The sequence below is a fragment of the Phyllostomus discolor genome, chromosome 4 (assembly GCF_004126475.2).
Source record: "Phyllostomus discolor isolate MPI-MPIP mPhyDis1 chromosome 4, mPhyDis1.pri.v3, whole genome shotgun sequence".
Taxonomy (NCBI): domain Eukaryota; kingdom Metazoa; phylum Chordata; class Mammalia; order Chiroptera; family Phyllostomidae; genus Phyllostomus; species Phyllostomus discolor.
In genome coordinates this window covers 116,058,110-116,070,249 of record NC_040906.2, presented here as the reverse complement: position 1 = coordinate 116,070,249, position 12,140 = coordinate 116,058,110, and the positions used below count along the sequence as shown (strand labels likewise).

The 12,140-nt window shown below is 60.2% G+C and overlaps 1 protein-coding gene across 2 annotated transcripts in view; it reads right to left on the bottom strand.

The window, feature by feature from the left end:
• Positions 1 to 149: 149 nt before the first annotated feature.
• Positions 150 to 12,140, bottom strand: part of TTBK1 (tau tubulin kinase 1) — a 40,849-nt gene continuing 28,858 nt past the window's right edge. For both annotated transcript variants that reach the window (XM_036024112.1, XM_028510876.2), the window contains exons 14-15: positions 4,068 to 5,623; positions 150 to 3,424 (exon numbers count right to left, since the gene is read on the bottom strand). In XM_036024112.1, the coding sequence (XP_035880005.1) occupies positions 3,037 to 3,424; positions 4,068 to 5,623 (1,944 nt within the window). In that variant the 3' untranslated portion in view covers positions 150 to 3,036. The remainder of the gene's footprint in view (positions 3,425 to 4,067; positions 5,624 to 12,140) is intronic.

Sequence of the window (12,140 nt, the reverse complement as noted above, 5' to 3'; positions counted from 1 at the left end):
GCCCCAGAGCTTCCACGTCCTCTTCTGCAGAGCCCATCTGCCTCCGTGATGGCCCCTCCCCATTTGCCCACCAACCTGTGCTCTCCTCTCCTGCCCGCCAGGCCAGCTCCTGGGCTCTGCCCTCTCTCCCGAAGGAAGAAGAGTCCAGGTCAACAGAAAGGTCCACAGGCTTTTTAATGGTGTGATGGCTACTTCCCTTCTGAGACCCGATCTAATCATGACAGCGGCTTCCAGGGTGTGTGTGGGGGTGGGTGGGGGGTGAACAGGTGCAGGGTGGGCAGAGGCCATGCAGTGACTAGGATGGGGTGGGGGAAGGTGTTACATTCTGTTTGGCATGTAAACATTCTTCAGTGGCTTCTCTGGGAAAGGGGAGGGCAACTCCCTGCCCCACCCCCACCCCTGACCACCAGAGCTGGTCCCTGGAGCTGAGAAGACTGAGCAAGCCAGGCCCCTGTGAGGGGCTGGGAAGGGGGGAGCCCATGTGCCTGGGGCACAGCCCCTCCCCTGCATCCCCTTGGTGCACAGTGAGGCAGGGGAGGGAAGGCGTGTCCCGGGGTTAGCAGCCCCGCATCTGAGCCAGTGACTCAGGTTGTCATGATGAGGAAGTGCTGGAGGGGCGCAGTGGTAATGGCGGTGTGACATTCTGTTACAGAGAAGGGGCTTGGGACCCACGGAGCTTGGTGGTGAGGATGGGTGCTCAAGGGACAAGAGGCTGCAGTGGGGGTGGGGCGCTGGGAGATATGGTGTCCTCTGCCCTTGCTCCTTCTGGGGAGAGAAGCAGAGTCCTCTAGCCTTCTCCCACATTCACCCCTGCTCCTCCTCCCCAACCTTGGTGACATTCAATGAGGCAGAGGCCTGAGATCAATTGGGAGTCCTAGGGAGGTCTGGTTTCCCAAGGACAGACAGGGTTTTGCAGCTCTGCCCAGCTTCAGTGCTGGGTGAGGCTGGGGGGTGAGATGGGCCTGGGCTCTCTCAGGTCACCCCCCTTTCCTCCCAACACCAAACCAGGGTGCTGTTGGTCCTGGGGCAGGGGTGAGGCTGGGGGCCCTACATTCACAGTTCGGTTGGTGGCAAGGAACAGGCCCAGGACCTGGGCACCAGGGGTCATGCCCTGGCCCCACCTGGCAGGAGCTGATTGTCATTCAGAGAAGCTCTAGGTGGGAGGGAGTGGCCCCTCCTCCACCCCCTCCGCTGGACCCAGAGGGCAGTAGAGGCCTTGGAAGGGTCTCGGGTTGACAAGGAGGGCTCTGTCCAGAGAGGTTTCCTGAGTGTTCTGGGAGCTTCTGTGTCAGCATGGGGTGGACCTCAAAGGCTGTCCACCCTGGAGTCCTCCCCTAGGCTGGTCTGCAGAGAAGCCACCACCTTGGCATGGAAACAGCTGCCCAAACCTGCTGCCTTGATTCTCCATGAGGGGCTTCCACTGGCACCAGCAGACTACTCCCTGGGCAACTCCCTCATGGGCATCCTTCTAAGCAATGGTCACTGGGTGCTGCCGGACCACTCGGGCCTGCTGGGGCCTTCCTTCCTCCTCCCACGGTGGTCTCGCCTTGCTCTCCATGACCCAGGGAAGAGCAGAGGGGGCGGACCAGGGGACACAGGCTGTGGGTGCTGAGGATGGAGGAGGCCTGACAGGGACCTGACCCTGACTGGCAGGGTTGGCTGGCCCTTCAGCAGCCACAGTACTGCTTGACCCAGCCGTGGGCAGCTGAGGCTCATGATGAGCTGGGATGAGAGTTATGCAGAAGCCCGGCCCAAGAGGAGGCCCCTATCCATTTGTGGAGCTGCACAGTCCTCACCTTCTACAGGGACAGCTCAGCCGCATGGCTTGCAATTAGAACGAGGGGACAGGCTGACAGGTAAACCAGGGAAGGAGAGGCCTGAGCAGGGTCCACCACACAAGCACACAATCTGGAAATTAGAAGGGCCTTTCTGCCTTGAGTCCAGGGGCCAACTGTCTGTCTGTGTACCTGTTTCTGCTCTCTCTGCCCACTGGGGGAGATGCCGGCCACAGCCAGGAGAACAGGGAGGGTGACCTGGCCAGAACTGTGTCCCTGAATCTCCAAAGGGCCAGCAAGAGATGATGACCAGCCATTCTCCACCTCCACTGAAGCCAGGAGAGGAGCGAGTTGGCCGAAGCTGCAGTGGGCAAGATTGAGGTTAGATGGCAACAAGGAATTCCTGATGGTGAGGGGTCCTGAGCACTAGATCAGGGGCCAAGGGACAGGTGAAACTTCTTTACAGACCCTCCTCCGATTTCCTGCTTGGCCAGGCAGGCCGCCCACACACACTCTATGGTTCCCACTGAGACCCCACCCATATTTAGGAGGAGGAGGGGCTTTACACCTCAGAGGTGCAGGGGAGTAATCCCCACTGCCTCCTACAGGGTGTCCAGGATGGAGCTGCTTTTGGAGCTGGTCATACCTGCCCCATCACACCTGAGTATACCAGTGGCCTCTAGGTCCCACCTCCCCAACCCCAGTCTAGCTACTAAGAGGTCCCTCCCAGGAAACTGTGGAGTTGACCCCTAGGGGAGGCTGAAGCCTCCACTTCCAGAATTTGAGGCTGCCTTTCTGAAAAGGGGGTAGGAGGGCTTTGGCTGGAAGAGTGTTGGGAGTAGGGAAAGGCTCTGTAGGTGCAAGCAGAGGTGAGTTGGGGGTGGAGCATGGAGAGCAGCAGAGGCCTAGTGGGTGAGCGGGGTGTCCCCATTAGCGGAGTCCTCGGTAAAGAGTGGCTGAGCCTTCCCGGGGCGGAGGGTGAGCCAGCCCCACCTGAGGGGCGGCAGGAAGTGGGAGGTGACGGGAAGGAAGGGGAAACGAGCGCGACCCCGGCGACACGGCGCCCCCCACCGGTCGGGCCTGGCAGGCGGAAGGGCGAGGCGGGTGCTGGCGCGCGCTGGCGCGGATGCGGGCGGGAAGCAGGGGCCGCGGGTGGCGCGCGTGGGGCGCGTAAGGCTGTGCTGGGAGCTGTTCCAGTGTGGCCGACTGCAGGTTGGGGGCTGGAGTGAGGGTGGGAGGCCGCGCAGAGCCCCGCGCATCATTATCTGGCCCCGGCCCGGCCCTCCGCGACACTTGCCCGGCCTTTGGTTGCTGCGCGCTGAGTCTGGAGTTTCCCTCTGGGTCCTTTCTTGGGGCCCCCCGGGGAGGGGGTGCCTTCAGGCTCGGGCCGGGCCTGCGGGGCGCCCCGGGATGGAGGGCCCCCGGGCCGGGCCTGGTGCGACGGAGAAGGGCTCTCTTTTCGGGACAGGGACTGGCTTCGGGGGGACGCGCTGGGATTGCGCGCGGTGGAGGCTGGGAGACCGGGACTGCGAGGGGCCTGAGGCCTGGTGCTGGCTTGGGCTCGCCCCGGGCCATGGCCGCGTCCAGAGGGCTGTTTGGGGCGGAGGTCAGCGGCAGTGGCCGACCCTGGGGGCTTCTGCAGCTGGAGCCTGAAGGAGGAGGGGAGGACAGAAGGCAAGAGAAAAAAAGGGGGGGAAAAAAGACATTTTCAGAATCACACAGCCCTAGAGTCCTGTATCCTCAGACCTGGCTGAGAACATGGCACAGATGGACAAACTGAGGCCTATTGCTTCATCCTCTAGGGCAGGACCTGGGGGGCTGCACACTCCCAGGCTGGTTCGGAAAGAGCTTGCTGCAGGCTTTCTTTGACATCTATTTCATCTTTCAAATTCTCGTGGATTTTACATTCTACTCCATAATATACCCATGTTCATATTGATATGAATAATGTTTTCTCCCAACTATTCTGGGCTCTATGCTTCGGCTTCAGATGCCCCATGGCACACGGAGGCTGTGTGTGGGCCCCACTGTCCACCATCAACCTTTCCCAAACTGGCCTCCTTGGCACCCCTCCCCTCCAGGCATGCTCACTGTGTCCCCTCCCTTGACCCCAGGGGCAGGCCCGGAGCCTGAGTCAGAAGAGAGGCTTAGTTGGGGAGGTGGTGGACCAGAGGTGTGGTTGAGGGTCCCTCCTGAACCTCCCACAGCCCCTGACCTCTGGGGCAGCCCCTGCCGGTGGAGGCTTTCTATGGCCACGCTCTGCCCACCGTGGGGCTGCCAGTGGTTTCTCACCTGCTGGTGATGGCTGTGTCAGGTGCTGGGGCCGAGCCATGGGGTCTGCCAGGGGGCTGCTGGGCCGGGGTGGGTGTGGGCATGCGGATGCTGATAGGGCGGGGGATCCGGCTTCGGGTGGTAGCTGCCCGCCCCGCCTTCCTGGGCACCGAGGGCTCCGAGGCGGGCGTGTCCTCCTCGGAGCCTGTGCCTGATAGCGTCTCAGAGGCGCGGCACTGCTCCTCGCTGGAGGAGGATGAGGCCCCGGAGGCCAGCCGCAGTAGCAGGCGGCCCTGCCTCTTCTCCATCACCAGCCGGGCCAGGTCCTGCTGTGGTCTCGCCCTCTTGCCCCACCGCTCTTTGGCCGACAGTGAACCCGAGGGCTCCGAGCCCGTGTCCTCCTCAGACAGCAGGACAGGTATGCGGCTCCTGGAGCGAGGGCCCGGCATGGCACGGTGGCTGGGGGTGATGGTGGCCAGTTTTTCAGGGCCTGGTTCCAGCGAGGATGCTGGGGCTGGCCCGTCGGCAAGGGATGGGCCATTGGGCAGTGAGTCCATGGCCATCTCCAAGGGGATGCCCCCAGGAGGGCCAGACAGGGCACAGCTCTCCAGCCCTGACTGGGCTATCCCATTCTCCAGGGGCACAGAGCTTCCCTCCTCTGCAGCCCTCCCGTCAGAGGGCACCTCCAGGCCCAGCTCACCGCCAGAGCTGAGCTCCTCAGGCCGTGAGGCTTGTCCACCGGAAGACATGACGTTGAGGTGGGTTTTCTCTGCAATGTGCACAAAGGTCCTCTCGACTTTGGTGAAGGGTGAGGAGGTGACTGCCACTCCCCCTGCCCCTGTGATCACTGCCGCGGTCCCCGGTCCTGTCCCAGGCCCGGGGGGCTTGGGCTCAGACTTGAGAATGGAGGACAGGGTCCCTGGCTCAGACACGTCCAGCTGGCTGCCGGCGGGCTGCGGCCGCTCGTGCTGAGGAGTGAGAGCAGCCAGAGTGCCCAGGTCAGGGTCAGGGGCCAGGTCGGCAGTGACAGGCGACTTCTTCATGTCGCCAGGGGAGACGAGCACCAGCGTTTTGGAGCCCTCCTCAGGCTCCAGGTCCCCGTCAGCCATGGAGGCTCGGCCCCTGGACTCCTTCTGATCGTCGGCCAGCAGCGTGGACGGGGCGCCCTCCTGGCTCCGGTCAGTGCTCCTCTCACTCCCTTCGCTGCTGGAGCCACTGTGAGGCCCCAGCACCTCCCCCAGGGCTACCGCCTCCTCCTCCACCTCCTCCTCCTCCTCGTTCTCCTCCTCCTCCTCTTCTTCCTCCTCTTCCTCCTCCTCCTCATCTTCCTCATCTTCGTCTTCATCCTCATCCTCGTCCTCTTCCTCCTTTCCATTAGCTTGAGGCTGAACAGGAGTCAGTGGGACCGGCGGGGTGGTGAGCAGCATGTGCGAGAAGCCCACCCTCCGGACCCTGTTGAGCAACCGAGCCCGTTCTCGGTAATCGGAGAGGTCTTTCTTGAAGTCCTGGTAGGGAAGGCTCAGGGGCACAGCTCGTGGGAGACCGTTCACCTCAAACGGGGGTGCCACGGAGAACACCTGCAAGGGGCACACACAGGGATCCGCTGAGGTCACCCACCCTTCAAGGCCCAAGAAGACCTGGACTGCACCCATGAACTCAGGAGGCCTGTGTGCCCCAGTGTGCCCAGAGTGTGAGCTCCGTGAGGGTAGGCACTGGGTCTGTTTTGCTCATTGCTCTATCCCCAGGGCCTAGAATGGAGCTCAGTAAATCTCCGATGAATGAGCATGTCCTTCCATGCTCCAAGTCCCCTGAAGTCCCAGGCCCTGATCTGGTGGCTTTTCTGTATCTCAGTCTCCCATTTCCCTCACTCCTCCCCTGCCCGCATGCACCCCGAAACCCAGAGCCCCTCTAGTTCAATCAATAGAATAAAATGACCATCGCAAGGCAGATCAACCCTCTCTTTTACAGATGGGGAAACCGGGCCCAGAGAGGGCCCTCACTGCCTGCTCACAGGCCGCAGCTCCTCTTGCAGCCACGAAGCTGGCTGCCCAAGGCCACCGGAACCTGTGTGGGAGGGACAAGGAAAAGTTCAGGCTGGGTCACTGGAGCTCCAGGACCCTTGCCTTCTGCCTCTTCCTGGCCTGTCCACCAGGAATCTTCCAGATCTCTGCAGGTGTTCTGAGTTCACACTTCCTCTAGGAATTCACAGCCAACCTGTGAAGAGCAATTTCTTTTCATTTGATTAAGTTTTCCCTTTTGAAGCTTTGCACAGTATCCTTGGCAATTTGACAGCCCATTCTTGGTTTCCTGAGATTCCTGCCACCCCTCCCCTTGGCCTTCTTCCTTCCGGGCTAGAAAGGCCTGACCACCTTATCAGGACCTCAGCTGCTGCACCTTGTCCAGCACTACCTTGCCAGTCCACACACATCCCCAGGTGCCCACAGTGTATCAGGCCCCATCCGGGTGACGTGGCTTTGTTCCAGGTGTGATGGCGCTAACACTTGTTAGCCTTTTTGAACACACTGGGCCTCCATCTTCCTAAACACAGCCCATCCAGACCAAGAGCCCCAGAGGTACCCTGACACCTCTAACACCTTTAGGCACCATCTGGACTCTTGGGGAGTCCTGCCAAGTGTCCTCTTTGACACCTGTGCCTGAGGCCCCAGCCCCGTGGGTACGACCCTGTCTTGCCTGGTAGTTCCACAGCCACCAGCCTGTTTTCCCCATCCCACACTGTCTCATCCACCCATCCCATGGCTGCCTGAGAGAATCTTCCGGAAGCTTAAATCTAATCCCATCTCTCTCTGCTTCAAACCTACAGAAAACTCCCCGGCCCCCACAGTCCTCTGGAGACAGTTCTAATCCTTGGCTTGGTGCAGGAGAAACCTCATGCCCCGCCCTGCCCCATGATCTGGCTCCTCCTTCTGCTCCAAACTTCCTTCCAGCAGCACCCACTGCTCCCTTGCCCCACACCCCAGCCGTTCAGATGCAGCCAGTAGCTCCCTAAATGCACTACACATCTCACGCTTCTGGGTCTTTTCCTGGGCAGTTTCCTCTGCCCGGGGACCCTTTTCACCCCTTCCACTCACATGAAAAATTCCCGTTCTTCCAGGACCCAGCTCAAATAGCTCCTCTTCCAAAAAGTCTTCTCGTCTGCCCACCAAACAGACTTCACCGCCCTCCTTTGTATTTGTTTTCCCACCTCCTTCCACTAGAGAAGCTTCCATCCTGTAGTCCACACGCAGGTGTTTACACGGTTCTCACTCCTCGTGAACACTAAGCCCCTTGAGGGTTTTCCATTTCTTCATTCACTCATTCATTCAAGAAGTCCTGAATCTGTGGGTCCAGTGTCTGACAAGACAGACATGGCCCTTACTTCCATGGAGTGCGCACTCTCTGTACTGGGAGCTGACACGGGGACAGAGCACGCTCCACAAAGCCTGTGGTCACAAATGCGGTCACACAAACAATGGATCTGGCATGTAGCAGTTCCTACAGAAACGTTAGCTCCCTCCTACCCCACTCCTACTCTGGTTTGGAGATCATTGCCTCTCTCCCCGCCTCCGAAAACACCCAGACGCCATGCCCATGAGGCACGGGGTGGTGGGGAAAGGAGGGGTTCTGCTAGCTGAGGTCTCTGTGCGAACAGTCAGCCCAAAGGCTGATGGAAGGGGAAGGCAGGAATTCCCAAGGCCAGGGATCTGCCCGAGGCTGTGACTCTGTGACTTCTCCCATCCCCAACTGCCATCTTCCTCAGAATCAAACCACTGGGTGAGGAATTGATGGACAAGGGTTGGGGGCGCGAGTGGTGCAAGACAGGGAAGCATGAGACCCTAGACGGGACCTCAGCACACTCTGTCTGAGCTGGGCAGGAAGCTTCCTGAGAGCATTGTCCCCTTCATATCCTGCCTGGGGGTCCCCAGCAATTGTTTCCTTTTTCTGCACCATTCTCTTCTTCATTTATCCATTACACAAACATTAAGCACTGTTTCTGTGCCAGGCCTTGCGCTGGGGCCCTTTACTAGGTTTAGTTACCATCATCAAGGATGGAGAAGATGACTGGGCAGAGGTGGACAGGAGTGCTGCAAGCTCCGGTGTTTGTGGGGTCCATGGGGCGGGTGCCGTCACTGAGAGCCAGGGGCAGGCAGGCAGATGGAGAGGTCTGATCAGGTCTCCCTTCGGCCCAGCTCAGCGCTCACCCACCCAGCACAACACATCCCACCTGGCAAGGATACCCTTCACCGCCACCAGGCACCCTTTCTCAGCAGAACCTCTGCCTGTTTTCCCTGCCCCATCTCTGACACTTCGGCATCCCTGGCAGACCACCTTTTCCTCTGGCTAGGTCCTAGATCTCTCTGAGAAAGCCCCACCCCTAGGATGGGGCCACCTCTCACAGTGCCTGGACTAGATGGTCACAGCTGGAATCCTCTCTCCATCTCAAAGCGCTCCCCTTCTATTACATGGGAGGGAGCGGGAATGAGAACTAGAACTTGGGCATTGGTGGTAATATCAGATGGGAAAACATGCCTGGGAAGACACACTGACGTGCCCAAGTCACGAAGCCTGTCAGCCAGGCTGGACCAGAATTCCTTCCATTGCCTCGCTGGCCTCCCACCCTCCCAAGCAGGGAAACCTAGGTCCTCTGCCCTTGAGCAGGGAGGGCTGTAGACCTCACAGTGGGGAGAGCTTTGTCCTAAGGATCACTGCCAAGCCCACCTCCACCTGGGCATGCTGGGTTTTCTGTTTTAAGATCCCTCGGCCCCGCCCCATCTGGCTCCACGTGGGTCTCTCCTGGATGCCTGAGCCCAGGGAGCATTCATTCATCCACTCACCCATGCAATCCAGCGCTCACTCACTCGGCCAGTGATCACTAGGCAGCTTCTGTGTGCACAGCCCTGGAGGCTGAGGTCACAGTGAGAGGGGGACAGCAGTGACACCCGCCCCCCCCCATTCCAGCTCAGAAGGAAGCGAGAGTGCTGGGTGTTGGCAGGAGATGTGGGGGTCTGGAGAACCTCACACCTTCCTCTCCCTTCCCAGGGCAGCGACCTTTTATGATTCCATTTTGTTTATTGTAGCTCTCCAGCCTGGTTTCGCACAGTGTTATTTGGGGTTGCTTCTTAAAAATACAGAGTCCTTCCCCCGAGATTCTGTAAATCAGGGGTGAGGCCCAGAAATCTGTCTGTTTAAAGCTTCCTGGTGATTCTGCTCAAGTCTGGCAAAAGGCAGATGTCATACGGGTAAATCACGGAAGGGAAGGCAGGCAGGCAGAGCTGAGACACTCAGAGTGAAGGCCCTTGCCCAATCCCTGCCTGGACTGAGCCCAGACCAGGGGGCTGTGGCCTCATTAGCATCAGAGCTCAGCCCAAGTCCGTGTTTTCTCCAGTTAGCGGGAAAAGTGAAGGGAGCTGGATGGACCTGACTCCCATCTTCCCCTACCATCGACACAGCTGGGCTCTCTTCAGCCTTGACTTCTCCGACACCGACACGGGACAGACTACACACCCCACCAGCCCCACACAGTGTGCATAGAGCAACTCCCCTGCCTGGACCCCGGCCCCGCCCAGACACTGCGCACCGAGTGTCAGCACACAGGTCCCAAGGTGAAAGAAGGGGGGCTACTGGGTGACAAAAGCAAGAGAGTGAGCCCTGATGCCCACCTTTCCCCCCCTGGGTAGGCATGGGGAGAGCTCTTGCCCCTCAGAGCAGTGCCCCCATCTTTCCTCAGCAGCCACCAGGTACACACCCCCCATCGCCCCTCTCTCCCAGGGGAAACTACCCCTTGCCTTAACTGCCCAGCCTGAAAACTGGAGAGAAGTGAAGTGTAGCCTCCTCTGCTCACCACCGCCTTTCCCAGATTCTGTCTGTTTGGGTCTCTGCTCCCAAACCGCATCTGCCAAGCCAAGAGCCTTACCTCTGTTCCTCCACCCCACACCCAGGAGTGGCACCACCCCAGACTCACTGGCCGGTGACAGACCTCTGGGTGGGAGGGGTCAGGTGACGTGGGGAGGTGCTGCCTACTCTAGACCTAGACAGACCTTCACACTTGATCCCCCCCCCCCCCCCCCCCCCCCCCCCGTCTCACTGTCCCCACCCCATCCCTGCCTGCCCCCGGACAAGGCGAGGACAGCCGGGGGGTTGGCAAACTGGGGGCATTCTAAATGCTCTGGAGGTCCAGAAATGCATCTGTGCCTTGTCCTTTTGCCCCCCACATTCGCTTCAGGCCCCGAGGAGAGAGGCAGTTTCCTCTCTCGGCACTGTGGCAGCAGGCCTGCAAGGGCGGGGTGGGGATCCGGGAGGAGGGGGAGAGCCCTCCCCCCTCTGCAGTCCCAAAAGACTGTGCAACCCTCTCCTTCTCCGTGTCCCCTCGCTCTCATTGACCTAGTTCTCCCTCAGACTACATGCTGCCCTTGCACCCCCACTCTCACCGATCTTCCTCAACAGACCCTTCTCCCAGGCCAGAGCCACCTCAGATATCCCATGAAAGCCGAGGGGCAGGGAAAGCCTCCTGTGGCCGCCTTACCCATCTGTCTGGGAACCTGGCTTCCCGCCCCACCTCCCCCATGGAATCAACAGTCTGATCCATACAGAAACGAGCAGGGGGCTCACACTTCTCCTCCTGGCTTTGGCAAGTTGGCAAACTAGTAAGTTTGGAGTTGGGGCCCAGAGACCAGAGTCAAGCCCCAAGCCCCTCCTCCAGGGGAAAGGAGACAGCAGGAAGGGAGAGTTGTTCAAGCCCAAACAGGCTGAAACCTCCTGGGGACCCCTGCCCGGCCCCCTCAGGCCTGGCCTCAGCGGCGGGTTGGGCTGGGGCTGGATCCGCTGATTTGGAATTTGGGCCCACCCCATCCTCGGGTCAGGGAGAGATTAGCCTCTACCCTCTGCCCAACTGGGGCACTCCAGAGTTGGGGCCTGGGGGCGGGGTGGGTGAGGAAGGAGGTGGGTGAAAGAAAGCAGGCGAAGCCCAGGTTCCTGGAAGGCGTCTTTAATCAGAATTTGGTAGTACACAAGCTCTCCGGATTGTCTGCATTAACATACAGGGACTTAAAAAGGCACAAGATCCCTCGCACAGCGACGCGCGTTACGGCGGGGCGCCCCCATCCCCGCCCGTGCTCGACTGTGTGCGCGTGGGTGCGTGTCCGTGTCCCACCCCCGTGGCGGCGCCGCGCGTGTGCGTGTCGGTTTCAAGTGTTGGATTTGTACAGTACTCGCAGTCTAGGGGCGGGGCTCAGTGCATGCTCTTCAACCCGGGCCCTGGGCCCCGACGCCGCTGTGTAGCCTGAGGACGCACCCCGGAGAGAGAAGGTGGGGGTGTGGGGAAGCGTCCCATCTTCGTGTGTGTGGTTTTGAGTTTTTCGTGCATGCTTACGCTGGCCGTCAGGGAATAGTGCAAGCTTATAATACAGTATTATTGCAGTACAAAACGGGAGCGGGGACTTATGATGGGAGGGGGAGGCTCAGGAATAAACCGAGTGGGATTCGGGAGCGTCCTCTTGCCAACCCCCTTCCATTCCCTCGCTCCCCTCTCCACCGTGATTAGGGAGCGTCTCCTGACGCCGGGAGAGGGTTCCTTGGGTGCTCGGAGAGGAGGGTCTCAGCTGGGCCCCCGGAGTGAGCTCCCGCGTCCCACCAGTCCCACCTCTCAGGGGCAGCAGCCAGCTCTCTCCCGCTCAATACTGTCAGCCATGAGGGCCCCAAACCCCGCCTCCTCCCCCACAGAAGCCCCTCCGAGTGAGGGGAGGGGTCGACGGAGCAAGTGCAAAGGAAGCAGATGTTGGTCCCTGAGTTTTATTTTCGGGGGTGGGGAAGGAGAAGAGCCGGAAGTGGGGGGCAAGTTTGGGGTCTCCCCTAGGGCCTCCGTGATGGAGTGAGGTGGGGCAAGAGACACTAACGCTGGGGGTGGGCAGAAGGGAGTGTTGGGTGGCTCTGAGAGACCTGGGCTCAAATCTTGGCTCCCCCCTCAACTCTGGGCTCTTTGGCATTCAATTGCAAGGCCAATTATTTGGGGGTGGGGGCAGCTGTGTGGGCGGTGAGGTAACCGGAATCAAAGGTGGGGCGACGGGGGCTCTCGGAGCCCGGAAAATGAGCCAGCTCCCC